At 42.3% G+C, this 15,745-nt stretch overlaps 1 protein-coding gene across 1 annotated transcript; it reads right to left on the bottom strand.

The window, feature by feature from the left end:
• Positions 1 to 2,902: 2,902 nt before the first annotated feature.
• Positions 2,903 to 13,107, bottom strand: LOC139461210 (protein rolling stone-like). Its single transcript, XM_071242814.1, has 4 exons — positions 12,892 to 13,107; positions 6,609 to 6,816; positions 5,446 to 5,562; positions 2,903 to 4,455 (listed from the first exon to the last, which is right to left on the bottom strand). Exons 1-4 carry the CDS (start codon positions 12,985 to 12,987, stop codon positions 4,049 to 4,051), a joined length of 828 nt encoding a protein of 275 aa, XP_071098915.1. The 5' UTR covers positions 12,988 to 13,107; the 3' UTR covers positions 2,903 to 4,048.
• Between the last annotated feature and the right edge of the window lie 2,638 nt (positions 13,108 to 15,745).

Genomic DNA, 15,745 nt, shown 5'->3' with positions numbered 1-15,745 from the left:
CCACACCTTGGTATGTTTTGACAACCAACAAGGCCACCACACCTTGGTATGTTCTGACAACCAACAAGGCCACCACGCCTTGGTTTGTTTTGACAACCAACAAGGCCACCACACCTTGGTATGTTCTGACAACCAACAAGGCCACCACGCCTTGGTGTGTTCTGACAACCAACAAGGCAACCACACCTTGGTTTGTTCTGACAACCAAATTGCCGTGAAGATTCCGGGGTAGAATAGGTCTTCAGCAACCCATGCTTGCCGTAAAAGGTGACTATGCTTGTCGTCAAAGGCGACTAACGGGATCGGGTGGTCAGGCTCGCTGACCTGGTTGACGCATGTCATCGATCCCAATTAAGTGGATGGATGCGCATGAGGTTAATCACTGGATTGTCTGGTCCAGACTCGATTATTTACAGACCACCGTCATATAGCTGGAATATTGCTGAGTGCGGCGTTAAACAAAAAAAACAACAAATCTGACAACCAACAAGGCCACCACACCTTGGTATGTTTTGACAACCAACAAGGCCACCACGCCTTGGTGTGTTCTGACAACCAACAAGGCCACCACGCCTTGGTATGTCCTGACAAGCAACAAGGCCATCACATCTTGGTATGTTCTGACAACCAACAAGGCCACCACACCTTGGTTTGTTCTGACAACCAACAAGGCCACCACGCCTTGGTATGCCCTGACAAGAAATAAAGCCATTAGCCATACAAAACTTCATCTGCGGAAGCCAAGTCCTACCCACTCCGGTCTATGATTTAGGAATGCAGTTGTTTGCACACCGGCGTCATGCATATAGAAGAGGTCAGAGGTCACTGAATATTCATGTGTGTCCCTAGGGGTAATAACACTGACGGTTTTGGCCTTGCGCTCTACATCCCGCACAGAGGTTAATAAGGTCACGGATCTCTCTGCCTCCAGATCTCACAACCTGTCATAATATGCTCAGACCTCCGTGTCTCATAACCAGTCTCTACACGTACAGAGCTCAGAGGACCGCCTCTGTGGTCTAGTGGTAGAGCGTCAGCCCGGGGAGCGAAAGGTCGGTGGTTCGATACCCGGCCTCGTCATGCCAAAAGACGTTAAACCATGGTTCTTATACTTATTGTTACCGACCCGTGAAGATCCGGGAATTATAGGTCTTCAGCAACCCATGCCTGCGGTAAAAGGTGACTATGCTTGTAGTATGAGGCGACTAACGGGTTCGGGTTGTCAAGTCACGACTTGGTTGATGTATGTCATCGTAACCCAGTTGCGTGTATCGATGATCATGATGCCATTTACTGGATTGTCTGGTCCAGATTCGATTATTTTCAAACAGCCGTCATATAGCTGGAATACTGCCCAGTGTGGCGTTAAACAACAAACATACAAACAAACATGTACAAATAACCAGATGGCGATTGTGAGTTATTGATAATAAGTTGTTAGCTTGAAATATCATTCAAACTAATATCTCCCTTTTCATTATCTCCGTTTGTTTGGTCCCTAGAAAGAGATTATTTACAGACCACTCTCACAGAGCTGGAGTGTGGGGTAACAACCAACACACTTTCAAAACAATGTCATTAGGGGTGTGACCACCATTTGCGTTGATACAGGCGAGGCAACGGCGGCGCACTGAAGACACTATATCATTGAAAACAGCCTGGGGAATGTTCCAAATGTCAATCGAAGATTGGCCCGTCTGGTTCTGGTCCTGTCGTAGGCGTCGATCCTTCTCTTCACAGACATCTTCATCTTCCCTTGGCAAGGGAGTTACCTGACAATTAAAGTCCAGTTTTCACCCTTGCCGAACTAGACTGGAATTATTGTGTATTTTTTGGCTCGACTAACGAGTCTATGCATAGTCTAATCAAAATCGCGTTACGAAATCGACATCCGGTTCGTAAACTGCCATGCATATTTCGATCGATTGCAGGATTTGCAAAGCATGTGTACCGTCAACAGATATTTTCCAAATCTGTTTATGTTTATATCAAGGTGCTCGCGTTATTTGTTGCACTTCGCGAAGTTAAACCCGTTTTATTACAATATAGATCTTGGTCATCGATCAGATCGTCTTCACTGAGCGCCACCATTTTGTTTGAAGCAAATGCAAGTGATATGAGAGGTGGAATCTGATTTGAGGAATAGGAGGGCATAGAAGGCCTATAACCCGTAATAGCCACTGGCGGCGCCACGGTCGAGCCCAGAAATTCCAGCCAAATTCGGCAAGGGTGGAAACTGGACTTTGACAGTCAGTAAACCCCCTTGCCTCGAGAGGATGAGACATGTTCAATGGGGGAGAGGTCTTGAGAAACAGTCGGCCATGGCAGTATAGCAATGTTCTACTGCCTCAAAAACTCTGTTACAACCGGTTGCGGACGGTTCTACCACTAATTGCTCCCACCCCAGGAATTGTCCGAGCAGTTAATGTGGCAGTATTGTTTCGAAACCGTAGATGCACCAACCGAATATGGTTGTCTTGTTGACGTGACGTCACGCGTGGTCGCCCGGCCCGTGACAAGTCCTGAGTGTTACTCTGCTGTAGATACCGTCTCCAAAAAGATAAAATTGTGTTCAGATGAACATTAAAATGTCTGGCAACTTCTTTTTGTGCCATTTCTGTTTGCAGCATACCCACAGCGCTGATTTCCAGCAAGCCGTTGCATTCTGTAAGCGGTATCTACGGCTAAACAACAATGGGTGAAAATAGCTAAACAATCATTTTGTGCAGTTCACATTATGAAGCCACGTGTGTGTTAGTATCATGCTCCACACAAACACTCTAACATCCAAATTGTACGCCGTGCAATAACATGTTGGTACAAACTGAGAATGACAACCTTAAAATACTCATAAATTTACTATCAAAATAAATATATATTTATTGAACTTTATACAGTTACATTCTTCCGGCAGTATACATGGCAGATGTATGTAGCAAGATTTATATAATGTCTGTAGTATACCTATGCATAATTAATATAGTTCATGGGTGGGTGAGTTGGGTTCAACGCGCAACTAATATAAAATGCATGACGAATATGTGACGAGCTTGTTTGGTTTAATAAAGTGTTAAATTGTCAAAAATATATCGTTATTGTTTATGAATGTTTATGTAGAAGTTGCAGCATGAGCTTTCATGTGTGACCTCAGCGAGGTCAAGGTTATCCAATCAAAACGGATTAAATGAGTTCAACCTTGTATGACACACATATGACGTACGGATTTATTATCTCATTACCTGTCTCTTGGCTTTCGCTCGGTCAGTTTCAATAGAAACTCCACTCGTTCCTAAAAATATAATTGTATCTGACGAGAATAAGTGCAGTATTCTTTTCAGATTGTCTCTAAGTTGAAAAGACTTTCCAATTATCTACATAACTGAGTCAATTGTTCCCTCTAATTTGAAATGTGAGTGAGTTGGGTTTAACGCCGCTTTTAACAATATTACAGTTCAATGTGGGAGGAAAGCCCGAAGGGATGCAGGTCTCAGACGTTTACCACTTCGGTGAAACCCACGAGCACGGGCATGGTGCTGACAAACCTAGAAACATAATCTGGGCAAACCGGGATTCGAACCCACAATCATAGGTTTCTAGTGTGCCAAAAGGGACGCAACTCTGCACAGCAAATCACGGCGCCTTGGTCGACTGGGCCCCCGAAATCATTAAAGACCAGCCCTTTTGATGCATTTGCTGTGCTCATGATTTGGAACACGTCAGTTTCAATGTTTTTCCCTATTGCGCCAACTTTGATATTACAAACGTCACTTATCCGGAACATGGGTTTGAAATGAGTATCAAGGTATTTAATACATCCTTTGTTGTTAGAGTCTAGTCCATTGTGCGATTCCGACTATGTATATCTATCATAGGCTCGTTTTTATGAATCACTGTCAAATAGTGATGATACCAGGTGTTCGCAAAAATGTGAGGTTATCCCGTATTTTTGAAAGCTTTACTAATTCCATGAATGTTGTAAACCTGATCAAACATTTTTTGATCAAACAACTTTTGATCAAGAGTCAAATGAACACAAACACATAAATATTCAGACATCGGTAGCGGACGACTGGGTTGTAAGGGCTACCAATGTCTCCGGGACAGCATCTTCTGCGCGGCAGCATCTGTTCCACAAGGCCACGCGGAGCCTGTACAGCCCGTACATGAGGCAGTGGACGAAGGGGGCCGCTGCTAGAGTCACAGAGAACACGAATATCATGGCAAAGCCAGGGTCCTCCGAGTAGTTAAGGGCAGAATACACATAGGGGCGACCCAGGTGGTTAGTTCCCCCTGTCACCCAGTAGATGGCGGTGAACGCAGAGTAGGTCGTGAATAGGCACATGCTAACGTAGAAATGGTGAATTCTGATTGGATAGCGAGATATAAACAAGTCGACGACAACAAGGGTGAGGTTGATGGCGTGGGTGTTGACGCTCTTGAAGTCCACGCCTCCACCTGGAACAGAAGGTGGAGATATAAAGATAGTAAAACAATTATTGATTTAAAAACACTAGTAACTAACCGACCTGAGATAATGGCTGATCAAAAGTCCCTTGCGACAACAAACAACCAAACTTTATACGTCGATGTTATATATGGCTCACGGCGCTAAATGTCAAAACATTGTAAATATAAATTAAACATTTACGCCAAAGAATAACCAGTCTCGATTATCCGCCGAAACAGATTCCATTGGGCGTTATAGGCAAAATAGCGGTGACAATTATATGAATGGATCACTGAAAATCAGTGATGACACCAGGTGTTCGCGAAAAGGATAAGCAGGTCCTTCTCTACCGGCAGCACCCGCCATTCACACAATTTACTTTGGAAAAACAGTATCCACTGTGTTGGGAACTTTCATCTGTGTCGGACCAACCGCCAGTCCCAGAAAGCGACCTGATCATTATGACTGTCGTACGTCTATGCAGATACGAAAATAACAAATGTTGCACGTGAGACAAATGGTGCGAGTAGTCATTCGGCTAAAGTCGGGCCCTGTGGCGATAGGTAAAGAAATACGAGGAGAAGAGAATATTGTTCGTGGATCAACTTTGTGGTTATCATATATGTATGTTATATTTTGCCAACATTATTGGGACCGTCCAGCCTTTAAAGCAGATGTGGTCTCATCTTTCTAGCTATATGCCTACATAAAGCGTTCTTGATGAAAACACGTTTAGTCTGCGGTGAGTGAGGAAGAGTGCCTGGTCTTGAAAAATATTTCATTGCGTGTCGGCTTAATTTAGAAAGGTTGTCGTGGTAGGGGGAGTTTTAAATATCATTTCGATGAAAACTTTAGCCACGAGCACGGGTTTGGTAGGTACAAACGAAGAGTCAACATGGCGGCGCATTGGATCCCTGGGCCACAGCGACTCAGTGACTGACTCACAACACGAACCTTGACTTTCAATGATGCGCAAAATGTAAATGGAGAATATTTACCTTGATACTCCACCGTCCAGAAGAGCACAGACACTATTGGGGCTGCTGCACACGTCAGCGTCTGTAATATCCACTGTAATTGTAATAGTCGGTCCGGCAGACGCAGACGCAGACGATCTGTGGGAAGGAGAAATTTAACTCAAGTTGTGTGTTTATGCTTGGAATAAAACTGTTCGTCGAACGAACGTCAATGGGTGACCGTGGACCATTGTTGGGAGAGGATCAGGGGAGACAATCGTCCGCGACTGGTGTCAGCATGGGCGTGTCACTGTGCCCTATGGGAATGGAGGAATGGTCACGCGATCACATAGGTTGGGCTTCTCCGGACCTTGCTAGCATTACTGATAATAGAAGACGTTAATAGATGGTACTTGTTGTTACCCTGGCTGGCGCTCGGCATTAAGAGGCTAAAATAAGGGCTGGTCGGCTTGGAGTCAGTATACTGCATCTTCCCGAGGCAAGAGAGTTCACTGACTATAAATGTCCAGTTTCCACCCTTGCCAAACTAGGATGGAATTACTGGGCTCGATCGCAGCGCCACCAGTGGCTATTACCAGTTATGTCCCTTCTAAGCCTCCCCTGTTGACCAATCAGATGATCTCTCGTATCACTTGCATTTGCTTCAAACAAAATGGCGGCGTCCCGTCAGGACGATCTGATCGATAATAAAGATCTATATTGTGATAAAACGGGTCTTACGTCGCGAAATGCATCAAATCACGTGAGCACATTGATTAAAAACATGAAAAAATTAGGAAAATATCTGCTGACAACGAGTTGGCGGTGCACATGCTTTGCAAATCCTGCAATCGATCGAAATCTGCACTACAGTTTACGAACCGGATTTCGATTTCGGTGCGCGATTTTGATTGGACTATGCATAGACTCGTTAGTCCAGCCAAAATGTAACGGGATCGGGTGTTCAGGCTCGCTGACTTGGTTGATGCATGTCATCGAATCCCAATTGCGTGGATCGATGCTCATGATATCAATCACTGGATTGTCTGGTCCAGACACGATTATCTACTGAGTGCGGCGTTAAAGAACAAACAAAACAAAACATAATAAAAACGCCATTAGTCCGAACTAGTACAAGCAGAAACACACAGACAGACACAGACAGACAGACAGACACACACGCGCGTGTGAGAGATATAAATCACCTTTATCCTTCTGTCCATAGACATGGAGCCAAACGGTGAGAGCCCGGATGAGGAAGCCAGTTGCCAGGATGAAGTATGACCAGTACGTCAGCCAGATGAAGATCTTCACCCCATATTCATTGTTGATGGCCGAGTACACCACCACGCCGATAGTGTAGAGGCTCACAAGGCTTCTGTACAGGGCGAACAGTATAGGCCGGTCAGTCCACTGTCAATACACACAGGAAGAACATATTACATGATATTCTATCATTTACCAGGCCCTCACTGTGTCAAGCTGTGTCAGCATAAAAACTTGATTAGGGCCCGGCCCTTTTCAGGTATGATCGCTGCACTACCATCTTCCCGAGGCAAGGGAGTTAACTCACTATAAATATCCAACTGGACTTTTACAGTCAGTTAACTCCCTTGCCTTGGGAAGATGCAGCGCTAATGTCCGACTTCAACATACCAGACTTGTAATTTTCCTTCTTTGTTGTTTAAGTCGCACTCAGAAATATTCCAGCTATATGACGACGGCATGTAAATAATCCAACCTGGGCCAGATAATCTAGTGATTGACATCATGAGCATCGATCTACGCAATTGGAATACGATGACATGCATCAACCAAGTCACAGAGCCTGACCACCCGATCCCGTTAGTCGCCACTTTATACAACAACCCTTATCTTCACGGGGCACTAGACTTAGGCAGATCGTTGTTTCAAACAGGGCCCAGGGCCTGTTCCAAGTATATATAGTTCTCTACTTTGATGAAACTGATCGTCTTGATAAGGCAACATGGCCGGGCGTGAAGGCTGAAAAGTGAAGCGACTACTCCCGAGAAGCATTTCCTTCTGTTGTTTGGCTTTATACTTACTAATCACCCTCTCTATAGTTCGCGGGGGCACGGGAAGCCAAGCAGTCAGTCACTGACAAATGAGAATTTAGTCATCTACACATGGTAGCTGAACTGGCTGACCGTTCGCATCCTGGTACATGCAGTCAACGATGGGAATGAACAACGTACAGTCAAACATCGAACACCAGACGCCATAGGTACTTATCGGTTTACTGTTTCAAAAATAGATGCACGGGCGACCCAGTCGTCTTAAGCGCTGAAATTGGCTCTGCAGAGTTGAGTACCTTGGACACGACAGAAGCCTATGATCGTGGGTTCGAATCCCGGTTCGCCCCGATAATGGTTCAAGGTTTGTCACCACTGTACCCGTGCTCCTGGGTTTCGCCAAGGTGGTAAAAGTCTGATATCTGCATCACTTCGGGGTTTCCTCCCACATTAAGCACGCCGTGATAAAACGGGACTCACTCTATAGTTCGCACACTATTCAGGACCACTATAGTGTTAACAGTTCCAGAAGCGCTCTTCTTCTTCCCTTTGGTGAATATAGGCTCTAACCCCATCGTTGCACTAAAGTGTGGATTATTGATCATAATGTTTTTGGTTGGGCATAAATTTAGAGTTATTTAAAAGATGTTATGATTATATGATACGACAATCAACACATGTCTATCAGCTTAATACGGGTACCCGAGAAGATCCGGGGTAGAACAGGTCTTCAGCAACCCATGCTTGCCGTAAAAGGCGACTGTGCTTGTCGTGAGGGGCGACTACCAGGATCAGGTGGTCTGGCTCGCTGACTTGGTTGATGCATGTCATCGATCCCAATTGCATGGATCGATGCTCATGATGTCTTTCACTGGATCGTCTGGTCCAGACTCGATTATTTACAGACATCCGTCATATAGCTGGAATATTGCTGAGTGCGGCGTAAAACAACAAAACAAACAAACAAATAATACGTGGAGGGAAAAGATGCAGGTGCTAAACATGTAACACTTGGTGCAGATAAAACATGGATAATTGTGAACTTACGGACCTTTATACAATTCACTGACTATGGCATGTTTATAATGTGATCGACCTTTGTTGGGCAGGGTGATCACGTGACATGGAATGTGTACTCCTGATGCCTGTCAATCAACACCTTCATGACATACAAGTCTTGATACATGTCAATCACTGACAAATGAGATGTTTCGTCATCTATATGGTAACTGAACTGGCCGACCGTTCACATCACGGTACATACAGTTGACCGCGTGACTAAAGAACATACAATCAAACACCATTGACGCCATTGACACCACAAGTACTTATCGGTTTACTGTTTGATAAATAGGTGCAAAGGTGACCCAGTAATCACAGGCGCTGCAATTAGCTCTGCAGAGCTGTGTACCGAAGGCGTTCAAGAAACCTTCGATCGTGAGTTCGAATCCCAGAGTCGGCTCATTATGTTTTTGGGGTTTGTCACCACCATACACCCGTTCTCGTGGGTTTCACCAACGAGGTAAATGTCTGGCATCTGTATCATCTCCAGCTTTCCTCCACATCAAGCTGACACCCCGTGATATAACTGGAATACTGTTCAAAGCCCACTCAAACCCACTCACTCACTCTTTAATAAACTGACAGATAGGTGTCATAAGATTTCACATTGCTGCTATCTCCGTAATAATGTATTCATATCAATTATGTTATACAATTGGTATCTTGTTACACTTTAGTAAGTGTAAATCTCGGATGTGACGAAACGTTCTGTATGTTCAGATTACCCAAATGACGTTTAGTATGCACGTGTTTATTTCCGATTTCACTCACGATACGTTGACGGCAACTTTCCGTTCGACGTCCACTGACGTCCGTCCCTATCCTACAGTTCAGCAGTGGGGAGCGTCGTGCACTTGTAATGAGCGAATCAATCAGGAAGAGCAAGTACTAAACCATGACGTGGTAACAACAGTGTGTGTCAATATGTACTCGTTCTAACAACGCAGTTCCTTTAGCTGAAACTAAACATCTCCGATTAAACGAGGGCTGGTAAAAAAGTTCAACTATGGACCATAACAAAGTGAATAAGTCAGTGTAATATATTGTTTGGGTAGTTCATGTGTTTATGGTTTGAGTAGTTCAAGTGTATATGGCCTGTTGAGGTCGTTTGTGTATTAGTGACAGCCAGTTGAGTGAGTGAGTGGGTGAGTTGGGTTTAACGCCGCTTTTAACAGTATACAGCCAGTACCGACTCAGGCCCAAGTCATTGATCCATTGAAACTATTATTCATGAACATTTACAGATGAATAAGATATCTGCTCGTTGGGTCCCAAAGTTTCTAAATGAAAAAAGTATCTGACACTGCTAGACAAGTTCTGAGCTAATTGGGGAGGATTGCGTCAAATTAAAAAAGAGATTAGTAACGGATGATGAGACATGGGTCTACCACTATGATCCCGAGTCATAACGTCAATCCAAGGAATGACAGCATTCCACTTCTCTAGCACCAAAGAAATTCAAGTCTTTACGATCAGAAGAAAGCTATTGCCACTGTATTCTGGGATGCAAAGGGCGTGCTTCTTGTTGATTACTTAGAAAGTTAAAAGCGGGGTTAAACCCAACTCACTCACTCACTCACTCACTCACTCTCACTTGCAAAGGCTGCTGTGTGACAATGTTTTGTTCGAAGAGCTTCCTCATCCTCCATACTTGCCAGGCTGGCATCAAGTGATTTCCACCTGTTTCCTAAACTGAAAGAACACTATGACGACCTTACAGCTGCCGTGAATGGGTTTTTGAGGCTGGCTTCGAAAAACTTCTTCCTGACTGGAATTGAGAAGCTTTACTATCTGTATGAGAAGTGTATTGAAAAGAAGTGGGATTATGTTGAAAAGTAAAGTTAAAAACACTTTCACAATTGTTGGTTTTGTTAGTAAGGCTTAGAACTTTTTAGCTCAGCCCTCGTAGGTATGAATTTGAACGCTGAAATTGTGTATGGAATGCCTGTATTAATTTCAGTCGTTCAATCAAGGTCATTTCTTGTGTTCTTACCTTAGGGAGCATTTCATTTTCGGGGGACGAGCGGGATATTTTCTATAAAAATAATAAAGCCCCCCCACCCCATTAAAAATAAAGATTGCTCCCTTATAATGGCTGGATTTGGTCGGATGTAAACAAGTAATATTAAATTGTATGTACCAACTCCACCATATACGATCAATATCAACAAGACCAAAGATTACAGTACATAACTATCAATCAACGTTGCAATGCCCAAAACATTTTCTTTATCTCGATCGCGTGACACCCAAAGCTCGTGCGTTCCTTAGAATACCACACATTCCACGAATATATTTCGTTGATCCGTTTCGAGCACGCGTTTATTGGTCAATGCTCTTGATTTATGAGCATTTTCCAAAGCTGTAAGTATTTAATTGGGCGTGTGTAGTACCACTTAATATCACGCTACAGAGTATACACGTGTACAGATATATGAGGTGGTAAGTGAGTGTCTGTTGAGAAGGGAGGACTGTCGTGGCAGGTGGTGAATGTGTAACGTGTAGGCGTAATCGGAGAACAGGTGGCCAGTTATACAACCAATAACTCAAACGCTAACACAAAAAGTTCGAAGTCCAGTCCTTCTCACACAGCGGGGCATGACACTGATCCCGTGTTTTTGTGAAATTTTAGAAAAATATGTTCCTACTATTTTTGTCTTGCCATCAAACCCGTTATGAATTTTCACTACTTACTTTTATACTTAACACAAGATAAATGATTTTTTTTGTAACGTTGATACCTGTAATAACTTGTGAATGTTACGTGTGTATGGTATCCAGTCCCCGTCTTGATTTGCCCCCACACGTGGCCCATGTTGCACGCGCTGTACCGAGGCAGAGCAATGGCGTGTGTGTGGTTATATATGCTCAACATAGCTAATCATATCAAATGATTTCAGAAAATATCTAAAAAACAAGCAGATATGTCCACGCGTAGCACACCCACGAGTGAATCAACATCTCTCATTTCAGGGGGTGTTTTATACAACCAAACATTTTATCCAAATGTTATTAACCATTGATATTACAGTCGCAAATGTCAGCACTTCGCTGCCATGTTTATATAATAAATAGATAGTTGCGAAGGTGGTTGTGATATGATGACAGGAAGCTGGAATATAATGTGAACTGTGTGAGTTACATGCTGTATAATTAGTTATATGATGAATAAATATTTTCTCCGACAACCCCCCACCCCCCTCTATTTTAATTACTACTGTCGAAAGCGCCTCACGGGTAATCCTTCTTTCCATGTTAGTATTCTTGCCACTAGCTCATACAACCTTCTCTCCAAACCGCTACCTGAAATAATTCAATAACTCTCTTGACACCCCACCCCACCACCCCCCCCCCCCCCGACCACATTCGCCCCCCCCCCTGTCTGTAATCTCCCCTTCTTTTTTAAGTATTCATTCCTCTTATTTCTGTCATGTCAGCGTCTCACTATGACAAATGCACATTCCTTTGAAATAAAACACGCACCCAGACAATTAAGACAGCTGTACATGAAGTGACAGTGGACTCCACGGGTTGAGCGGGTTTATTATCCAATCTAACCCCATCTGAACACTTCTCACAGATATGGGACGTTTTTATATCCGTATTCTGATATTTGAATTTTTCATTTATCTTTCTGACCCAAATAGCCCCTCTGATTACACCCCAAAAAGTTCCTATCACCTGAGAGCTATCACGTATACGCTGTTATCACACTCGCAGTATTATTAATGGAGGAATGTCGACAAGATACTTGCTCTTCCTAATACCGCTTATGGTATATGTGTATACACTTGTTATTTCATGGCAATTAACAATACCCAAATATTTAATAATAATAATAATAATAATAATAATGATAATAATAATAATGCTATTCATATAGCGCAAAATCCACATCGCTGAGGGACATGCTCAATATTTCCATTATCCTATATTACAATTTCACTCCACACACCTGGAATATTGCTGAGTGCGGCGTAAAACAACAAAACAACCAACCAACCAACAATACATCTAGCTACAGTGTCGTTGAATATTCAATAATTCATCCGCCATTTTAACATGCTCTTTAATAAGATTAATAATATATAAAATGACAATAGATTGACAATTTTAAGTTGACCGTTAAAGCTGAATTACCGGTAGATCCATATCGTGCATTAAGACGATATGAGGAACCAAGTTGATTCAATTCAGTTAAAACCCATTTGGTATTTTACCTCATATTTTATATATATCAGTCAGTTATGAATAACCTAATTACACGGACATTATTTATTAACATAACTACAACATTAGTATCTAGAAGCACTGAGATTGACACCGGCGACCGTGTTGTCTATTTTGAACGTACTTTTGTATACCCCTGCTTCTAATATACGTATTGATTTACCTGAGACAAGACGAATTCTGTTTTACTCTGTTCTTCTATATGAAATCCAAATAAGTGTCTGTGACAATGACAGGCACATGCTGATCTTCTCTCCATTGGCACCGATATGTGAGGGTATGGCCAGTAAAATCCACACTGACTTATATATAGCTCATGCACTCTGAGTGGACCCTATTCTCTGTAAGGAGCTCTTTTATACCGATAACGTAGAGGCGTAGTGCAGAGCTCTCAGTACTCGTGTCACAATAATGCAAGGCTTGATATGGCCAATCTGACAAATACGGATCTGTTACTTATAAATCATCACACTAACAGGATGGAAGTTGATAACTGACGCAAGATATTCATCATATGAAGGAGATGTAGGAGGAAGCTACTTTTATATATGTCACACTGTACTCTACACCACATACGATAACAACAACGACGACGATAATAATAATAATAATAATAATAATAATAACAATAACAGGCTATTTATATTGCGCATATTTCCACGCCACTCAGGGGCATGCTCAAAGCGCTATTATTATCCCGGTCACTGGATCAAAATGCACTCAAAAATAATTCTCAGCTCCCTGGGGAGTATACAACTCTGCCTATTAGGCGCTTATAGGTTATTACCATCTCATCCTACCGGGTACCCATTCACTGCTTTGTGAACAGAGGCAAATTTCGAACAAAGTCACTTGCCCAAGGAGACGCCACATGTGTTTAATGTGCTTCAGTGTGAGGCAGGACCGAAGCCTTTTAAATAGATTATATGTGCTTAAACGTTGCAATTTTATCCAAATTACATCGTTTAAAAAAATATCTCGAGTAATTTAACAAACACTAAACATTCATGATAACAAAGATATGATGTAACTATTGAACCAGAACATTTCGACAAAACATAAACACATATTTTAAAAAACTGTCTTGCATTGTTTTTATGTTTCAAATAAATAAATATATCATACTTTGTAAACCTACTCTAATGTATTCTGACACACTCGGTTGTTCACCACGGTTCACATTAATAAAGGTAATTGCATCGGACATTATTTTTGTCACCGATGCGTCAAATTGGAAATGTTCTCCACATGTCTACCATAAAACCTTTTGTAATGCTTTACTGAGTCCCTGGACGTCGTATGACGCTCTTTGAAATTTCACTTCGACGAAGGAGATGATACGTACAAGAATGTATGGGATTGTATTTACATTGACACTTAACTCTTCTGCACATTGTGTGGGTGGCGGGTGCTACCGGTAGGGAAGGTCGTGCTGACCCTTTTCGCGAACACCTGGTGTCATCACTGCTTATTAGTTCCACGTTCATATCCTTTTCACGGATATCTTGACCCAACGGAATCCGTCTCGGTCGATAATCGAGAGTAATTGTTGACGTATTATGTTTATTCCAGGTGACTGGGTACATATTAAGTGTTTTCTGTTTAATGTGTTTTCTTCATTATTCAAGCCCATGTCGCATGTGATTCTTTTGTCTTATCTTTTAGCTTCACTTATCAAAGAAAACGTGTTTTTTTTTTCTCTTATCCTCCTAAGCATGTATAGCGTGTGTGAGAACAACAGTGCTTAATTATCAATGTCTGTGAAATGCCGACTGAATATACTGATAAAATGGCATTTATTAAGTAGCTCAGAAAACTACCTTTTCCATTTCAAGAACTAATGTTTCGAAAATGAATTAAAAAAACTGAAGTTATGGTGCCAGTGTATCTTTAAGTAATAATTGTGAGTTGAAATTGTTTTCATTCGACCTCAGCCTCATCATGATCTCAGCTAATAATTAGTCATCGGATATGACCCAAAATCTGTCTTTCTATATTATAGATGTGGGCACTGAAGTAACTACTCTGAAAACATGTTTAATTCTTGTTAGATAATTCAAACGTATTTTGATCCCAAAATATGTTTGTATCCCAAAACTTTTTAGAATTGTTTTAAATGCAAACACTTACCAATACCAAGACATTAACCTTGTGTATCTGCCGCGTCACACCAAGAGACGTTAAAAGATGGTACTTGTTGTTACCCTGTCTGGCGCTCGGCATTAAAGGGCTAAAACAAGGACTGGTCGGCTCGGAGTCAGTATACTGTGTCTGAGTGGGGTATTCATGTTAAACTGCGGCATGGTATCTCAGTGAGCTAGCACTATAAATCGACATCAGTCCGGACTAGTGCAAGCAGCCACACACACACGTGCATGCACGTCGCTATATAAGTGCAATAATCTTGAACGCAACGTTAAACCCAATTTCACCTCACCTCCAAGTAAAACACAGATCAGTTCAAATTTATATATATATAAGTACACCTCTAACTCTAACTCGCTGTTGTTATAATCAAAGCGAAGTGATACATTATTCAGAGACTCCAGTATTTATAATGTCTATATAAATGTGTTAGATCGGACGCTATTTCTAGTATCAAAATAATAATAATTGGTTGGTCACTTGAAGACTTAAATGGAATTGCACAACAATCGACATTTCTTTTCTGAATAATGCTTGATTTTCATTGCCCTGAGATTAAATTCCTCACAAGCCTCACAAGAACGGCAAGTAAGGGAGGGTTAAGAATGTTTGTTTGTTTGTTCGTTGTTAAACGCCGCACTCCATGCAGCTATATGACGGCGGTCTGTAATTAATCGAGTCTGGACCAGACAATCCAGTGAGTGACACCATAAGCATCGATCCTCGCAATTGGGATACGATGACATGCATCAACCAAGTCAGCGAGCCAGATCACCCGATCCCGTTAGTCGCCTCATACGACAAGCATAGTCGCTTCTTACGACAAGCATAGTCGCCTTTTACGGCAAGCATGGGTTGGTGAAGACCTATTC

This window comes from Haliotis cracherodii, unplaced genomic scaffold (genome assembly GCF_022045235.1).
Source record: "Haliotis cracherodii isolate W230 unplaced genomic scaffold, xgHalCrac1.p SCAF_1, whole genome shotgun sequence".
Classification (NCBI taxonomy): domain Eukaryota; kingdom Metazoa; phylum Mollusca; class Gastropoda; order Lepetellida; family Haliotidae; genus Haliotis; species Haliotis cracherodii.
This window is presented reverse-complemented; position numbering and strand designations above follow the sequence as displayed.